Source organism: Microcaecilia unicolor, chromosome 5 (genome assembly GCF_901765095.1).
Source record: "Microcaecilia unicolor chromosome 5, aMicUni1.1, whole genome shotgun sequence".
NCBI lineage: Eukaryota > Metazoa > Chordata > Amphibia > Gymnophiona > Siphonopidae > Microcaecilia > Microcaecilia unicolor.
Window position 1 is genome coordinate 333,208,534 of NC_044035.1, and position 19,808 is coordinate 333,228,341.

The 19,808-nt window shown below is 42.7% G+C and overlaps 1 protein-coding gene across 1 annotated transcript in view; it reads left to right on the forward strand.

Annotated features, from left to right (window-relative positions):
* Nucleotides 1-19,808, forward strand: part of CDH8 (cadherin 8) — a 590,312-nt gene that overhangs the window by 461,382 nt on the left and 109,122 nt on the right. The window contains exon 8 of the mRNA XM_030204496.1: nt 14,839-14,960. Within this exon, the coding sequence (XP_030060356.1) occupies nt 14,839-14,960 (122 nt within the window). The remainder of the gene's footprint in view (nt 1-14,838; nt 14,961-19,808) is intronic.

Below are 19,808 nucleotides of genomic sequence, written 5' to 3' on the forward strand. Positions count from 1 at the left end.
CCCTACGTCAAAAGTTCAGCAGCAAATATTATGAGTAGGGATGAACCAAGAGTTTTCACAGGAGAGGAGAAAGAGAAACCAGAGTATAAAATTTCAGTACCCCCTTTAAAAAAGCCAGAGACCTAACAATTTCCATATAACAATGTCCATCAGAAGATAGCACAAATAAGGAGATGAACGTGTTTCAACAGGAATGTCTGCATCCGAGGTTACAGAATCTAAGGGGGCCCTTTCACTAAAGGGTTGCTGCATGGCAACTCAGAACTACCGCTGGCCCAATGCGGGTGCTGGCCGTAGTTCCACCCACAGTGCGTGCTATTTCCAGTGGTAGCAGAAATATTGAAAAATATTTCCACAGGGGGCTGGCTACCCGGCGGTAATCAGGTAACGTTGCATGCTGTCTAGTTACCGCCAGATTAGCGCAAGCCCTTACTGCCACTTCAATGGGTGGTGGCAAGTGCTGCCCCCAAAATGGCCGCAAAGCAAGTGCGAACTTACCACGGCCATTTCATGTTTGTCTATTTTCATCAGCTGCAGTAAAAGGAGCCCTGGTGCATGGCAGAGGGCCCCTTTTACCACAGGTTAGTAAAAAGGCCCCTAAATGTTACAAAAATAATAATAAATAAATAATTACGAACAAACCCACATATGAAAAATATTGTAAAATATCAAGAGAATCATAAAATACCAAAATAAATAAAACAATAAATGAAATAATGATCATTCAATACTAAAAATATAAAAAAGAATACATATGAATATATGGCCAGATTCTATATATGGCGCCTCAAAACTCTGTACAGAAAACATTTCCACCTAAGTGTATTCTGTAAGCAGCACCTAGATTTAGGCATGGTATATAGTATACGCTTAGTTGATATGTCAGCGTCTAAAACTAAGTGCCTCCATTTATACCAACAAAAACGTGGTGTGTAGATTTAGGCGCAGAGGGCCATATTCTATAAAAGTGCATGTAAATTTTGGAACACCCATGCAATGTCCATTTCACTGCCCATAAGAACACCCCTTTTGAACTGTTTGCATTAGAATTTAGGCGCAGAGCGTTAAAGAATACACTTAGTGAGTTGTGTGTGTAACTTCTAATTATTACCAATTAGTGCTCATTATTGCTTGTTAAGACCTGTTATCAATGCTGATTATCTTATTAAACCAATTAAGTTACACACATGGTTATAGAACAGATTTCAGTGTAGAAAATTAGGCAAGATAGATAAAATCCCCTCCATAATGCATAATATGAATGAGATACAACTATGAAATACAAAAAATAAATTGCATACATGTAAACACCTCGAATAGTCTGGTCGCCGCATCTCAAAAAAGATATAAAGGAATTGGAGAAGGTGCAGAGAAGGGCGACAAAAACGATAAAAGGGTGGAACGACTTCCCTATGAGGAAAGGCTGAGAAGGTTAGGGCTCTTCAGCTTGGAGAAAAGGTGGCTGAGGGGTAATAGGATAGAAGTCTACAAAATAATGAGCGGAGTAGAGCGGACAGATGTGAAGCGTTTGTTTACACTTTCAAACAATAATAGAACCAGGGGACACAAGATGAAGCTAGAATATGGTAGATTTAAAACAAATAGGAGAAAGTTTTTCTTTACACAGCGTGTAGTTGGACTCTGGAACTCATTGCCGGAGAATGTGGTGGCAGCGGCTGGCCTTACGGAGTTTAAGGGGGTTTGTACAGATTCCTGAAGGAAAAGTCCATTGAACATTATTATTATTTTTTTTTTTTTTTTGGGGGGGGGGGGGGGGGGGTTGACAGGTTCTTGAATCCTGGATTGGCCGCTGTCAGAGACAGGATGCTGGTCTTTTCCCAGTATGACGGTGCTTATGTGCTTATGATCTAATAAAAATAGTCAATTATTAATAACAAAAAGGTGAAAGAGCAACAATTGATGTAAATTAGTACACTTAAGATAAAACATACCTAGCTTGCACAATAGTGAATCTAGCATGCTACGAAGGGCCTCAATGATGGCAGCAATTAACTAATAAATATAAAAAAGAAATGTTTATGAATGACATTGATTGTGCTACTGATTACAATGAGTAGGATCAAATTGTAGCTACTCTAATGAATGGTAAATGAAAACAGAAAAATCAAAAAGAGAGCTGATGGCTACTCTCAGTGGTGTGCTGGTAAATTTTTAACAACAGGCTCTCTCCCCGGTCCACCTTGGCGTCCCCCCCCCCCCGTCCACCACTGCGCCTCCCCCCATCCACCTCTGCACCCCCCCCCCAAAAAAAAAAATTGCAGAGCTGGCTATAGCCGGGGGGGGGGGGGGGGGGGGCAATGCATTACTCTCTCCAGGAAAAAAAATTAAATGATCCCAGGTTCCAATCTAATTCATGTTTAATGTGGGATAAAATGCCATAAATAAGTAAATAAATATAAACTTTTTATGTTGAACACCTGATTCTCAAAGTGAACATATTCCAAACACTATAATGAAAATAAAATGATTTTTTTTCTACCTTTGTTATCTAGTGACTTTCTTTTTCTGATCATGCTGGCCCGGTATCCGATTCTGCTGCTATCTGTCCTCTTAACTCTGTTTCCAGGACTTCCTTTCCATTTATTTCTTTCCTCCTTTCTTCTTCATTTCTGGGTCCTCAGCTTCTGCCTATTTTCTTCATCCATGTGAAGTTTTTCTCCTCTCTTCCTTTTCCCTCATCTCATCTTCTTCCTCACTCTTCTCACCCCTCCATCCATGTCCAGCATTTCTTCTCTCTCCCCTCCTCTCCCTTGCCCTGCATGCACCCATGTCCAGCAGTGACCCTCCTCTCCCCTGCCCTGCATGCACCCATACCCAGTGACCTTCCTCTGCCGTGCCCTGCATGCACCCAGTTGTCCAGCAGTGACCCTTCTATCCCCTGCATGCACCCATGTCCAGCAGTGACCCTCCTCTCCCCTGCCCTGCATGCACCCATACCCAGCTACCCTCCTCTGCCCTGTCCTCCATGCACCCAGATATCCAGCAGTGTACCCTCCTCTCCCCTGCCCTGCATGCACCCATGTCCAGCAGTGACCCTCCTCTCCCCTGCCCTGCATGCACCCATACCCAGCGACCCTCCTCTGCCCTGCCCTGCATGCACCCAGATGTCCAGCAGTGACCCTCCTCTCCCCTGCATGCACCCATGTCCAGCAGTGACCCTCCTTTCCCCTGCCCTGCATGCACCCATGTCCAGCAGTGTTAGGGTTACCACATTTGCCCTAAGAAAAAAAGAGGACACATACCCCACCCCCTGGCACACCTCTTCTCCGCCCTTGTCCCGCCCATACCCCACCCCTTGCCCCACCCCCTATGCACGACTTCAATCGTATTAGCATACATTCACCATCCACCTTTTTGCCAACTACCTTTTGCCAGCTTTCTCCCCCCCCCCCCGCCCCCCCTTACACACTTCTAGGTTCCCTTCCCTTCCCGCAGGCCAGGCGGGCCCCAGTTTTCTTCTACTTCTCCCCCCCCCCCCTTCCTTCCCCCACCTAGACTAGTTTACAAATCTCCAGTACGGCCTTTGCTGTCCATATAAAAATGTATTGAGTGTTTTTAAAACTGTCGTAAGGAAATTTTCATTTTGAACCCCGCTTTGATGCTGTTATTAGGACAGGAGACTTTATCAAATTTTAATAAGTATATAATCACAAATGCATGTATTTGTGATGCTTTACTGTGAGTTTGCATTAGATCTAGGCACAACAAAAAAACCCCAACCCTAATTCTTGTTTAATGTGGGATATAACTGCCATAAATATGTAAATAAATAATTAGAAAGAAACTCTGAATGTTGAGCACCTGATTTTTATAACATGATGTCTGTTTAGTGGTCCTTTACCAGGAACAAAAATCTCTGCAGTGCATGAATATAACACATGCTAAGGTGTCCCTATAACCAGCCCCTCCAAATAACACACTGTTTATGATTTATAACAACTTCCTACTCTACCTATGAAAAGTTATTCCGTTATTTATACTTCCATCGGTGTACATCCATATGTTGCACAAGGCAGCATGCATGGGCCACATGGCAGCCTACCAAGTTACCTACCAGCTCCAGACCAGTACCATCCGAAAGAAAGTGGCTCCGACCCCGAGCTCAGACAGGGAGGCCACCCTTGGAGGAGAGACGAGTCGGAATCAGGATAAAAAAAAATTGACCTCGTCGTCGTCGATATGGCGGCGGCTGTGCAGGCGGCAGGCACTAGAACTGAAGCGCTGCACTGCGCGCCTGCCTGTGTGCTCGTGCAGGAGGACGGACGGATGGAGGGCGGATCATTGTAATCAGCTGACTGGGGCGGGCTGGGCTCGGCAGCGCACACGCACGGACGCTGCACGTCGGCGTCGGACGACGGGAGGAGTCGAGTCAGGAGGAGGAGAAACCCGGACAAAGCCAACAAATGAGGAAATCCGCCCGGACTCCCCACGGTGCCCTCAAAAAGAGGATATGTCCGGGGAAATCCGGACGCATGGTAACCCTAAGCAGTGTACCCTCCTCTCCCCTGCCCTGCATGCACCCATACCCAGCGCAGCGACCCCCTCCATCCACCCATGCCCAGCAGCGACTCCCTTTTCCCCCCTGCCACCCCCTCCCAAGTTGTTTCGCGAATTCTTCTCCTCCCTCCCTCCCTCCCTCCCGATCTGGTCCCTCACCGCCCCCTTGTTTTTTGAATTCTTCGGGGCAGGCAGTCTTGCCTGCCCGCTTCCAGGGCTGACTGTCCTCCCTTGCCAATTCACACTTCAAAATGGCCGCCGAGACTTCAGCCAAAGTCTCACGAGGCCGCCTCTGGAAATCTTGGCAGCCATTTTTAAAGCGCGAATCGGCAAGGGAGGACAGTCAGCACTGGAAGCAGGCAGGCAAGACTGTCTGCCCCGAAGAATTCAAAAAGCAAGCGGGCGGTGAGGCAGATCCGGAGGGAGGGAGGAGGGAGGGAGGAGAGCCAGAGCCGGCTCACTATTTTCAACAACCGGCTCGCAAGCACACCACTGGCTACTCTGATAAGTGATAAATAACAATAGGAACATCAAAAAAGTGAGCTAATCGCTAAAAACATACAGTTGGTGTGACTAAAAGTAAGGTGCAAAAAATGTTAAAGAAACGAGACCAATTGAGGCTGTGACAATGTCGGTTGACAAAACTTGCACAATTTGAAAAGTCCTGGAATGAACTAAAGTGATGTAATACAAAAGGATATGTGCACTGTAAGTACTGACAAAAAAAGGAAGAGACTGCTAATAATACAGCAGGTGTAATGTGTCTGAAAATGAAGTGTGAAAAGCAGTGAAACATTAAATGCAATCAGAACTGTTGGACAGGTGCTATCCACCAGTCAAGTACAGCTTATCCCCTCTGGAAAGTCTCAGAATCAAAAAGAGTGATATGAATTGTTATGTATTAGAAAAATAAATATAAGTACACTTTGAGTATAGTAGAAAAGAGAAAAAAAAAACTTACCACCTTGATAGGTAATGACAAAGGGTCTCTTTTATCAAGCCACACTAGTGGTTCCCATGTGGCAATGCCAACTGAGCCCATTCAAAGTGAATGGGTTTTGTTGGCATTACCGCACCAGGAGCCGCAAGCATGTCCCAAAGTGTGTTAGCATCGCAAAGGCAGTGAAACAAGAACACCGTGCATGTATGCATGGTGTATAGTACAGGAAGCCTCATCTGAGAGTAATTGACAGCGGGTTCTGAGCAGAAGTAAGCACTGAATGTGGTAAAAAAAAAAAAAACATTAAATACAAACAAATAAAAACAATGGGCATTTTGCACACATCATAAAAAAAATAAATAAGTGTGATTTTAGTGTTCGTGGCAACTGTGTAGTGAATAAAGCAGTGCATGACTAAATATGATCATTGGCAATGATGATTTACCTTCTCCCCGCCCCCCGTTTACTAAGCCACGGTAGCAGCTGCCATATGCTAATGCCGACACAGTCCATTCAATTTGAATGGGCTGTGTCGGCATTGCTGTGTGGCAGCTGCTAGCGCGGCTTAGTAAACGGGGCTAATCTACTACTACTACTACTACTACTACTTAACATTTCTAGAGTGCTACTAGGGTTACGCAGCGCTGTACAAATTAACAATTAAGGACGGTCCCTGCTCGGAAGAGCTTACAATCTAAAGGACGAAATGTCAAGTTGGGGTAGTTAAGTTTTCCTGATTAGGTGCTGATTAGGTGCTGATTAGGTCTGATAAAAACAGACATGAAAACTAAATAATAAGCAGGTGTGAGAATGGAATTAAAATGTATGCCTAATTATTAATGCAGAATGGGACAGGGATGACAAGGGAACAAAGTAAGGAACAAGAGGAAAGAACCCAGCCACCTCCTAAAGGGAGGCTGGGCACAACCGGGCCGATGGCCTGCGACTTTAGGAAGGGTCGCGGGGGGAAGGGGCGGGGAGAGGAGGGCACAGGGAAGAGGGAGGTGAAACAGGCAGACAAAGGGTTAAGGCAGGGAAAGGGGGAGGGGGAGGAAAGAGAATAAAAGGAAAGGAAGATAGGGGAACCGCCCCTCGGAAACCCCAGACGGCCAGGTGCAAGCAGCGCTTACCTGGCGTTCTCCATACCGTCACCGCATCGTCCGGCAGGCCTTGTGCAGCAGCGTGACACAGCGCGTAGGGGCGAAGTGAGAGACGCTAAGCACCCAAGAAAGCAGTCGGGCGTACCGCGAGGCGGCCAGGGCTCAAGCCAGCAAAGGCGTCGCAAGGGGACAAAGTAAGGAACAAGAGGAAAGAAAAAACAAGGGTGGCAAGGGAGACAAATGAAACAAATAGGAGAAAAAATGGAAAAAAGAAGGGAGAAAGGGGGAAGGAAAAGACATTTAGAAATAGCATGGAAAAACAAGAAGAAAGGAAAAAGGGTAAAAAGAGGGAGAAGGGGAGCAGGGAAAGAAAAGAAGAAAGGGCAAAGAAAGGGAATAGAGGGGCAATGGTGAAAAGAAGGGGCAGACCGCAGAAAAGGGAAGGGACAGAAAGAGGACAAAAAAAATAGATTGGGCGTAAGGGAAGGGAGGGAAAGTACAAGGAAGGGGACAGGAAAGAAGGAGCGGAAGGGGAAAGGGAAAAGTAGACAGGTGTAAGGATAGAAAATAGAAAAAAGGAAAGTTGCAAAAAATGTATATGTAAAGAAATGGACTCAAATCCATTTCTAAATTAAGGCCATTGGGAGAAACAGTGTTCAGCAAAAATAAATAAATTGATAAATAAATAAATAAATAAAATTCACTGCTGTTCTTCACGTAGGAGAAGTAAATGAATATCACCACCTATCTATCTCTGTTTTGCACCTTCAGTACAAAGTCTTGCAGATCAGTGACAGAATGTCCTGCATGGTTCCAATGTACCATAAGAGGTGCCGTTAGAATATTTCTATTAAAATATTCAAAAGTATCCCAACACTCTAAGAAAATGTAAATGATTATGATCCATTAATCATCAAACCACAGTGAGAATGATCGGTGGTGACTCTTTTCACATAGGCAAACCATTTATGCCCTCCTCTCGTCATCAATTCTTAAACTAGTTGTGCTATTTTTTTTTATTTATTTATTTGTTTTATTTTTTTATTTATTTTACTTAAAAATGTGTGTTGCTTAAATCTTGTTCCAATAAAATTTCATCATCAAAGTATAGATTTATTAGTGTATATATCCATGGGTTCTTGATCTAAAGATCACAAGAAGCTATTATCAACATGCTTAACAGCTCTATTTAATCAAGTGCACTTATCTTGCTACTTGTGAATCAAACACCAATATGGGCCATATTTTGTTGACTGCATTAGGGGATACTCCTGCAAATGAAAAGGTTAAAAGCCACAGGTTAGCTAAATAATTAAGGATATATCAAACATAAAAGTCTTTTTGTTCCCACCTGTACCTGCGCATGAATTTACTTATCTCAACTACGACTGTTATTTAGGTAAACCAGGGAACAAATCAGAACCAATCATGTTGCAAAAAGGTTAAAGAAGGGATGCCTAATCTAGCTTCAAATTTAATCTCACTGGAGTAACTGTAACCAGGGCAAAAATCCATCTCTGTTCCTTGTAATTCAACAGTTGGATCTAGATTGAGTATACCACATGCTAGCTGTTACTACTGCTCATAGTGTGAATGCAGCTACTGCCATCTCAAGAGGAGGTGATAAGTACACCTGCATTTGCTGTACAGTAGCATGCCTACAGAAAAAGTGGCAGAGGATCACAGCCCTCCCTTGCCTCTTCCCAACATCTTTCAGCTCAACATCCCTCAATCACACTTCTGATCTCCCTGATACTCCCAATCATACTGTTGAACCTCCCTGATTAGACATCCAACTCCCTCTCTCATACTCCCAACCAGATCACAAAGAACAGCCACAGGATTTGAATCATGCTTTCTTGTCTATAAGCCCAGTTCTGTAACTATTAGTCTACCCCTCCATGCCAAAAGGTACGTCATCCTCCAACTTGACTCTTTTCTTGACCACACAAATACATTACACCCACTTCAGTCAGGATTCTGCCACCAACATAGCACCAAGCCTCTCTTTGTAGCCCCTAATGATTCTATCCATTCCACACTCAATCAGTGCCTTTCTGTCATTGTTGTCTCACTGGACCTCTCCTCTACTTTTGACATTGTTGATCATTTCCTTCTGCTGTCCCATCTCCACTTCCTTGGTCTCAGTGGAACTGCCCTCTCCTGCTTCTCAGATTATCTTTCTGCCATACTTTTCACCTTTTCCACAATGACTCACTGTCCCCAATCTACCCAGTCCACGCTGGTGTACCCAAGGCTCTGTCCTTGCCCCCACATTCTTTAATATGTTCCTCTCCCCTTTGTTCACACTCATTCAGGAATAGGGTTGCACACCGTTCAGTTATGTTGATGGCATACAAATTCTTTGTCATGTCTCTGATCTGACCACTGCATTCTCCACCCTTAATACTTGCCTGGCTCATATTTCCTCCTGGCTTAAGGAACACCATCTCTTCCTTAACACCTCAAAGTGTGAGGCAATCACCTTTCCTTGGCCCCATGTCCCTCCTCCCTCCCACTCTCGACAGCCACCCACTTCCTTTCCGTTACTCTGTCAAGATTCTTGAAATGATCTTTGACTCTCAGCTTTCTTTCAAACCTCAGGTCGATTCCATAGTTCACTCTTCCTACTTTGCTCTATACCATATTTGCCCTCTGCACCCACTGCTTGACCCTTCACTCATCCACTCTCTTCTTTTGTCTCTTGTTAGCTCACATATCAACTATTGCAACTCTCTCTATGCTGGCCTTCTGCTTTATTCTCTCAAATGTCTTCGGTTCATTCAATTCACCATTGTCATGATTCTTCACTTTGCCCACCTTTTCATTCATGTCCTCCCTTTCTTTGCTCTGATCATTGGCTCCCCATCTCTGTTCGTATTAAGATTAAGATACTTTGTCTGATTTTCAAGGCTCGTCTTCCTGCTGCTCCAGTCTATCTTGTTTCCCTCCTTACTCTCTATGTGCCCTCCCAATCCTTGCACTCCTCTTCTGGGAACCTTCTTGCTCTCCCCTCCAACCCTTCCTTTCATCTGTCCATTTCTCATGAGACCAGATTCAGTTACTTAGGCCATCTCACATCCTTTAAGAACTTCCTTTCACCAAATTTAAGTTACTGCTCAATACTCACCTGTTTACGGAGTCCTTTGACTCCTCTCACTAGTTTGTTTCCCTCCTTTTTTGTCTCCCCCCCCCCCCCAATTGTTTTCATTGTTATGAAATCTGCATAGTCACTATAATGGATCACTTGCAGTATATCAAGTGCTGGAAAATAAATGCATGTTATTTACTGATTAATTGGTTTAGCTTGATTTTTTTTATTATTTGTATTCCACCTAAAATAAAATGCAGATCACACTGTAACATAATTAACAAATCAGCAGATAACTAGAACTGAAAACCAGAAAAAAATAAAGAAAAAGAAATACAGAAAATGTATCTGACTGCTGATGAATCAGATGACTGATCTAAAAACATACCCTTACTTGGACTATCCTTCTTTGCCAAACTGTACAGCGCTGCGTAACCCTAGTAGCGCTTTAGAAATGTTAAGTAGTAGTAGTGATTCATGCCATATTGCACCACTTATGATCACTTACTCAACATGGGAGATTTTAAAAAACTAGCACAATCATTAATTAGTTAATTCTAATATCTGCCATCAAAGACTTGGGTAAAAAGGGAAAGCTGTACGCTGTTTTTGGAACTGCACAATGCCAGACAGGATCCTGAGACCAGTTGGAAATATATTGTATTCACAGGACCAGCAATGGAGAAAGCAGCAGATCTTCTTTCGGCAAAATGTATTTGAATCAAGGACGAGGTGGTTAAACACGCTGTTCTCTTAAATCTTAGAGCTCTGCTCAGCCTATAAATTTTTTAAACCATCAAAAGATATTAAGGTGCATCATTTTGTAATGTCTTGTGTGTCCACAAAAAAGATCTTACATTTGATACAAAATGAAATAAGAAGCCAGTGCAGAGCCCTGAGATATGGAGTAATATGATAGTGTATACAATTTATATGATAGTGTTTATCAAGCTATTCCTGTTGTACATCACCTTGGGTTAATCTCTTCATAAAGATGGTTAATAAATCCTCATAGATAGCACTGAATATTAGCACTATCTGGTTAGAAAGAAGCACATCTTTGGCACATCTCTAATCTCACCTCGTTTTACCTGTAAATTTCTCTCTGGGTGGAGAAGTAGCCTAATGGGTAGTATAGTGAACTGAGAGCCTAGGGAGCTGAGTTTGATTCCCACTGCAGCTACTTGTGATGCTAGGCATGTCACCAGTGCTGTAGCGAGGGCGGTTGACACCCGGGATGGGTCACCGCTGCGCACCCCCCCCGGGTGCAGCACGGCGCCCCCCCTCAGCGTGCACCTCCCACCCCCCCCCCGGAGCACATTGCTACTTACTTTAGAAGCGAGGGGCGGGCAGGAGGGCCGATCCGCCCCTGAGTCCACGTCGCTGGGAGCTGCGTCGGCTCCATTGGTTCCTTGCTCTCTCTGCCCTGGAACAGGAAGTGACCTGTTCTGGGGCAGAGGGAGCAAGGAACCAACGGAGACGACACCCCCCCAGCGGCGTGCACCCGGGGCGGACCACCCCACCGCCCCCCCTTCCTATACCACTGCATGCCACTTAGGGTTCCTTTTACTAAGCTGCAGGAAAAATGGCCCTGCAGTAGCTGTTTTTCCTAAGCGCCAGGGCCCTTTTTACCGCATCTGGCAAAATACCCCCCCCCCCCCAAATGACCATGCGGTAAGATAACTCATCGCATGGCCATGCGGTGGGGAGCACTTACTGCCACCCATTAAGGTGGTAGTAAGGGCTCCCAAAGTAACCTGGTGGTAATCAGGCAGTCTGCGGCGATGCCCGATAACCGCCAACTTAGTGCCGCGCTAGGGAAAAAATTCTCCAGAGCACCGGAAACGGTATACACTCCAGCCAGAACTACTGCCAGCGGCCATGTTGGGTCAGTGGTAGTTCTGTTTTAGCATGTGGTAAGCCTCTTTGTAAAAGACCCCTTCGACCCTCCATTGCATCAGGTACAAAAAGTTAGGGGTTCTTTTAATAAGCTGCCTCCACTGCACGCAAATCTCTCTTAAGAATATTCATTGTGGATATCCTGCAAACCTGACTGGCTGGGGTGCCTCCAGGACCAGGTTTGGGAAACACTGCACTAAGGCCATTTTTTATCACTGCAGTAAAATACCCAATTTTCAATTTTTTCTATTAATGGCCATGTACTAATATTAGTCATGCACAAACAATATATAAATATTCAAATATAAAGGTATCTTCAGACCATCAGAGGTGGTACTCCGTTTTTTTGGCGGTACACTGCTATCAATTTTTCATGCAGTAGTAATTCCCATCTTTCTTGTCATGGTAAAGAATATCTTTCAAACAGTTTTCTCTTTATTTTGTTTTACTGGATATTTTTGTATATATCTAGTTGAATGACAACATTCTATTTATAATCAGAAAAATTCTGTACTTATCTTTTGGCAGAAGGGGTGAAGAACTCAGTACTCATTTTGAAGACATAAAGGGGCACACCTTGATAAAACTGTAGCGAAACACGTGTCAGTATGCAGCCCTGAAATCTAGCCTCTGATGATCTGAAGATACCTTTTTATTTGAATATTTGGATTGGTCATAACAGTAATCGTATATCTATCTATCTATCTATCTATCTATCTATCTATCTATCTAGATAATATATATAATATAGATAGATAGATAGATAGATAGATAGATAGATAGATAGATAGATAGATAGATATTTATTTCAGTACATTTATACCCCGCCTTTTGCCACAGTGTTGCGGCCCCAAAGCGGCTTACAATGAACTTATTAAAAATAAATAAAACAAATACATTGCAATTACATTTTAGTAAATTAGAGTGAGAAAACAGGGAAGGAAGGGAAAAGAAAGGGGAAGAAGAAAGGGAGACAGAGATGACCGACGAAAATCCAGCAAAAGGATCCCCATTCCGGACTGCTGCAGGGCCCAGGTGTTACAAATGAAGCTGGAGACAGGCATCCACGGCGACTAAGTCATCAGAGCAGGGAACAAGATGGCGGACCAACGGTCATCCTTTGCAGCCTCAACCGTCGGGGCACTCCAGCCAGGGACCACCACCACTGCAATTCCATCAATTCGGCCGAAGAAGAAGAGCCAGGAAATTAATCCAGCCGGCTGCCAGAAGATTGCGAAGGCAGCAAACTGTCCAACAGTTAAGATGACGAGCTGGGGGGGAGGAGACAACAGCATGGCATCCGGAAGACAGCAGTCGAGCAGCAGCAGCGCCAGGAGATCTCTCTCTCTCTCTCTCTCTCTCTCTCTCTCTATATATATATATATATATATATATATAATTGATTACTGAATAGATATTTATACTGGGCAACTGTCTGGACCTATGCGCTAATGTTCCATTAGTGCACAGTCATTAAAAACATTAGCACATGAGCACTTTCTGACATCTGTTTTGTTGGTGGTAAAGGCTCATACACTAATCAGTATCACATGGTAATGTAGCTGCGCTAAAGGATTAGTGAAGAAACACCCACTCTCTGCCCCAGATGTGCCCCCTCTATGATAAAGTAAAAAAAGAATTTTTAGCGCATGGTTTGTGCAAGCAGATCAGAAAATCAAGTCTTGCAGTGAGCCATTTTAAGCTGCAGTAACCACATGCAAGCAATTACTGCAATTTAGTAAAAGAACCTCTTAGATTGTGAGAAAGTACCTGTGTATAATAAATTGATACTGCATTGGTTGTACCACAGAAAAGCAGTATATCAACAGCTACCTGATCATCACCTCTCAAATCTGGAAGTTTACATCTTATTAACTCTCACTTATTAACTCTAAAAAAAGATATAGTGGAATTAGAAAAGGTACAGAGAAGGGCAACAAAAATGATAAAGGGGATGGGATGACTTCCCTATGAGGAAAGGCTGAAGTGGCTAGGGCTCTTCAGCTTGGAGAAAAGACTGCTGAGGGGAGATATGTTAGAGGTCTATAAAATAATGAGTGGAGTGGAACGGGTAGACATGAATCGTTTGTTTACTCTTTCCAAAAATACTAGGGCTAGGGGGCAATGTGATGAAGCTACAAAGTAGTAAATTTAAAACGAATCAGAGAAAATGTTTCTTCACTCAACGTGTAATTAAACTCTGGAATTTGTTGCCATAGAATGTGGCAGGCAGTTAGCTTAGCGGGGTTTAAAAAAGGTTTGGACGGCTTCCTAATGGAAAACTCCATAGACCATTATTAAAAATGGTCTTGGGGAAAATCCACTGCTTATTTCTGGGATAAGCAGCATAAAATGTATTGAGCTTTTTTGGGATCTTGCCAGGTATTTCTGACCTGGATTGGCCACTATTGGAAACAGGATGCTGGGCTTGATGGATCTTTGGTCTGTCCCAGTGTGGCAATACTTATGCACTATTAACCAGGTAGATGGCTTTGGATATTGATCCCTTTGTGTTAAAAGGGCATTGAACGTGAGACAAATCAGACAAACAGTTGTTACTGCTGAACATCCTTGTAGGCCAAGGATGATCTTTTTGTTTCTCATTTATCAGTGGATAGTTGGATGAAAAATGACTCATTTTGAGGGCAGGGAAGTAAAGTAAGAGATTATAAAGCAGCAACGAACCATACTTATACCAAGTTTCAAGTCTTGAATAGTAATTAAAGTGGAATGATTCTTTTATGATTGGAATGATTTACAACTTACCTTTGCAAATCTCACCTTATATCTCTGGTAATTTGCTCCTAACCATTAATCGCAGTTGTAATGCTGATATAATAGATCTTCAGTCAAAAGAACAAAGAAAATAAAATGGTGCACACCATGCCGAAGAAATATAAAGAGAAAAAAAAATGTGTTCTTTATAGCAGTGCTTTAGATGCATAATAAATATTATCAGTGAAATAAAGCAAAGTATCATCAGTGGAAAATCCGCCATTTAATCCTAGCAGGCCTTCATTAAGCCAGTTCCTAATGAATGCTATTCATAACAATGATTTATGAATTTGTGATGAAATGCTAGCCATTTTTCTTTTACTGTTTCATTTGCATGTTTCTCTGACTAATGCACTCCTACTTATAGAAAAATAATAAGAACTGGAAATACTTCCTTTATAACAGCTAATATATCATATATATGATTTACATAAAATACTACTGTTAGTGTAAAGCCAATGTGACTTATGCTTACCTTGCACTTTGCTTGTTTTTTTTTTCTTTCCATTTCTTAGGGAACCACAGTCAAATATCTCGGGTGCCAGTTGCCATCAAAGTTCTCGATGTAAATGATAATGCACCTCAGTTTGCATCAGAATACGAAGCTTTTTTATGTGAAAATGGAAAGCCTGGACAAGTAAATACTGTGTATCTATATTCTTAAATAAATCATTCTGTATGTGCAGTTCTATGTAGCAAACTGTGAGCAGATGTCAAATTGTGCTTGAATTTTGAAGTATTAAACCGAAGAATTGATCTCATCCAAAACAGATCTATGAATAATGAAATACTATAGATCTCGTAATGGTCACAATGGTCACCTTTCATAAGATTGTCTTAACAATGGCATCCTTGGCAACTCACATCATCCATCTCCTTCCTATCAAAATTACACAACAGGAATAATAGCAAATACCAGACATATCATTATTTATTAGAGAGATTAGGCAGAAGCTTTATTAACTGTACAGTAAACAACAAAATAAATCCTACTTTTACCCAAACCATACCGATAAAGAACGTATTTGTCTTACACCTGTCTTCCTTGAAACTAGCACTATCAAGAGTAAGGTAACATATTTTTGTTTGGAAGAACCAAATAACCAAGTTCTGTTCCTGCTATCCCCATCAACCTGGTCAAAACATTTTATGAGACTATCCAGCTTATAATTGAAAAAGAAAAACGCCTATATTGCGACCCAAATCGGGAGATAGACGTTTATCTCACAAAAACGAATAAAGCGGTATAATCGAAAGCCGAATTTGGACGTTTTCAACTGCACTCCGTCGCGGATGCGGACAAAGTTGATGGGGGCGTGTCAAAGGCGTGATGAAGGCGGAACTGGGGCGTGGTTATCGGCCGATCAGAGATGGGCGTCTTTCGCCGATAATGGAAAATATGTGTTTTTAGCGAGAATGTAGGGCACTTTTCCTGGACCCTGTTTTTCCACGAATAGGGCCCCAAAAAGTGCCCTAAATGACCAGATGACCGCTGGAGGGAGTCGGGGATGACCTCCCCTGACTCCCCCAGTGGTCACAAACCCCCTCCGAACACAAAAATATGCCGTTTCACAACTTTTTATGTTCACCCTCAAATGTCATACCCACCTCCCTGGTAGCAGTATGCAGGTCACTGGAGCAGTTATTAGGGGGTGCAGTGGACGTCAGGCAGGTAGACCCAGGCCCATCCCCCCCACCTGTTACACTTGTGCTGGTAAATGGGAGCCCTCCACACCGCCCCCCAAACCCACTGTACCCACATGTAGGTGCCCCCCTTCACCCCTTAGGGATATAGTAATGGTGTAGACTTGTGGGCAGTGGGTTTTGAGGGGGATTTGGGGGGCTCAACACCCAAGGGAAGGGTGCTATGCACCTGGGAACTCTTTTACCTTTTTTTTTTTTTTTGTAAAAGTGCCCCCTAGGGTGCCCGGTTGGTGTCCTGGCATGTGAGGGGGACCAGTGCACTACGACTCCTGGCCCCTCCCACGAACAAATGCCTTGGATTTATTTGTTTTTGAGCTGGGCGCTTTCATTTTCCATTATCGCTGAAAAACAAAAACGCCCAGCTCACAAATTGTCGAATAAAACATGGACGTCTATTTTTTTTCGAAAATACGGTTCGGTCCGCCCCTTCACGGACCCGTTCTCGGAGATAAACGCCCATGGAGATAGACGTTTTCGTTCGATTATGCCCCTCCACGGGTCAAAATATTGGTGGGACTATGGGCTCTGTGGCCCACTCAGATCAACTGCTGATGAGCTAAATGGTCATTTTTGTTTTCCCCTCATACTGTCTAGGCACATGGCCTCAACAGTATCTGATGGCCTTTGGAGCTCCCTGACCTGGCAACTTTACCAACTGCATGTACTAACATTCAAAACTTCCACAGCATCATGAAAAGGAAAATATACAATATCAAAATGTCATTTAAGATATTTGGGAGGAAAAAGGGTGTTTCCCATGTTTTTTCCTCTTTTTTTTGTGACCATTTATCATATTGGGAAGGTTTTTTGCCCGTGATGAGGAGTGGATCCTCTTAAGACTAAGAGATTGGTCAACAGGATCAACTGTTGCTTAGGAGATCAATTGATCCGAGCACCTTGAGGCTTTTTCCTCCCAAATATTTTAAATGACATTTTGATATTGTATATTTTCCTTTTCACGATGCTGTGGGAGTTTTGAATGTTAGTACATGTAATTGATTAGCCCCTTCCACCACCACCCTTTATTGTATTTAGAGAACTTTACCAACTGTACAGGCCTGAGATGCCTCTTTGCTCAAATGATGTTCTACCATGTTTCTGTTCTGTCTCATTATCGTGTTAGTTATTGGTTCAGGTAGCCTGTCCTCAAGCTGTGACATTCCAGAACAAGCAGAAGCAGGTTTACATAGCATCAAGACCTAAAACTAGCAAAAATTATCAATGATCCCACCACATCATTAATTGTGATACTTGTATTCTACCTTTTTAACTTCAGGGCTAAGCATGGTGGGCCATTAAGGGGGTCTTTACTAAGGCGTGCTCACGTTTTTAGTGCGTGCTAAAATTGGATGCACGCTAAACGTTAGAGATGCCCATAGGAATGCATGGGCGTCTCTAATGTTTAGCGCGCACCCCATTTTAGTGTGCGCTAAAAGCATGAACACGCCTTAGTAAAAGACCCCCTAAGAGATTTTTTTAAAAAACAGATCACAAATACCATAAACACTAAATAAATTAAAGTGTACAATAATGCACAACAAACAATAACATATGATATGAGTGGAAATGATATAAAGACAAGGTAGATGTGTGAACATTTATCTTGCAGCTGTAATGGTACAGGCCCCAATAACTCCCATTGTATTTCTCTTTTCCCATCCTCCCCTAACAAGTCTGCTTTTAACAGTCCTAGTTCTTGATTTCAAACAAAGGGAAGGAGACACTGGGAGGAGGGAGAAGGAAAAAGGAGTGTGCTGGAAGTTGGAGCAAGAGAAAAGAGAAAGGCATCGTATTATGAACATCACCTATGCAGCCTTGACCAGCTCCTTATAATGACATTGGCAGCTATAAGACACTGCTCTGCACAGACCGCCTTCTTCTTCTTAGAATAATTAATGGCCTTCAACTAATGCTGCCATTAGCATGCAGCCATTAATAAAAATGTTAGCACGTGCGCACTTATGGACACCTATTTTGTAGACGGTAAAGGCTCATGTGCTAATCCTGCACTAACTAAAATTGCTGTGGGTGGGATTCAGCATGTTCCGCGGTATGTCCATGCTAGCGCTTACCACATCTTAGTAAAAGGAGCCCTATTGTCCACCTTGAAATCAGCAAAGGAGTTATTTTCTTCCTTGCTATTGTAGAGCAGATAACAGTAAATATGAACAAAACACAGATGAGTAAAGGCCCCTGTTTACTAATCCGCGCTAAGAGCACGCTAAAATTTTTAGCGCATGCTAAACATTAGCATGTGCTAAACGTTAAAGACACCTATAGAAATATATGGGTGACTCTTGCATTTAATGGGCGATAATTTTAGGCACGCAATAAAAACACTAGCATGTCTTAGGGGTCCTTTTACTAAGGTGCACTGAAAAGGCACATGTTTTGGACGCGCGCAGATCCATTTTTCAGCGCACCTGTACAAAATGCCTTTTAAGGGGGAGGGGGGCGAAAATGGACGTGTAGCAAAAATGAAAATTGGTGCGCGTCCATTTTAGGTCCGAGACCTTACTGCCACTCATTCACTTAGCGGTAAGGTCTTACGCGTTAACTGGGTGGTAATGGTCAACATGTGTTCAAATGCCGATTACAGCCCATGAGCTGGAAAATAAAAATAAAAATTATTTTCTTTTTATGCGTAAAAAATGAAATTACTGCCAGGGCCACACTGTAGCCGGGCGGTAATTCCAAATTGACTCATGTTGGGTGCATGTAGGTTCCTAAGCAACTTAGTAAAAGGGCCCCCCGTGAGTTTCCTAAGGGCCCTGTTTACTAAGCCATGCTGTAGGTGCACACACTTTTTAGTGTGTGCTAAAAATTAGCGTGCGCTAAAGCTAGAGACACCCATAGAAATATAATGGGTATCTCTATCGTTTGCACGCACTAAAAGTGTGTGCACCTGCAGCGCGGCTTAGTATACAGGGACCTAAAGATTTTAACTCAAAGTATTTATGCTTTGCTATAAGCCAAGAGTTCCATGCAGTCAATTTTTTTCTTTTCCAAAAAATATCCTAAAGATGGGAGGTATCAACCATCAGGTGGGACATAAGCACAAGAAAATTCAGCTGTTCTGACTTTTCAGGTAAACTTAGACCTGAATGTTCACGGTCAAATTTGGGTCAAAGGGATGGAATTGTCTTTACTCATTGCTAGACTGATTTTGAATTTAATTATGAGATTATGGTGGTTATTTTAGATGTCGTTTATGTGACAGTATTTGTCATCAAAGTTTGTTCCTAGTTTCTATTCTATTTTATTGTTGATGTTTTTTCAATCTCTTGCTCTGTATTTTAGAATTGTCTTCCATCTTAGGACAGAATATGAGTTGTTCTCTATTTGGAAGAAGTTGAAATCTTTATTTAAATAAGGATTTTAGAAATAGGTGTAGGTGTGGGAGCAGGATGGTATTGTAAGGGTATTGAAGGAGAATCAAAGAAGTATATGATACATTGTTATGGGGTTGATCTGCCCAGAACCAGAGTTTTTCTGCTACGACAGTGGACTCTGAGTGTAGATGGTTGGTTGAGTAGATGTTTAGTCTTGTGGTGATATTTGTGTTTGTTGTATATTTCTGGTGACATGCATTTTATCTATTTTTGAGGTTAATTAATTTGTGCATTAATCAGCATTTAGACATGTAGACTAGGGCAGGACTAAAATCCTGAGCTCAACGTTGGGATTTACAGCTGCACCTGTGAACATCTGGATTATTTAAAAGTACCCATTTTATGCAGCATTCTATGGGAGAGATTAGGGGAAGACCTCCCCTTAATCT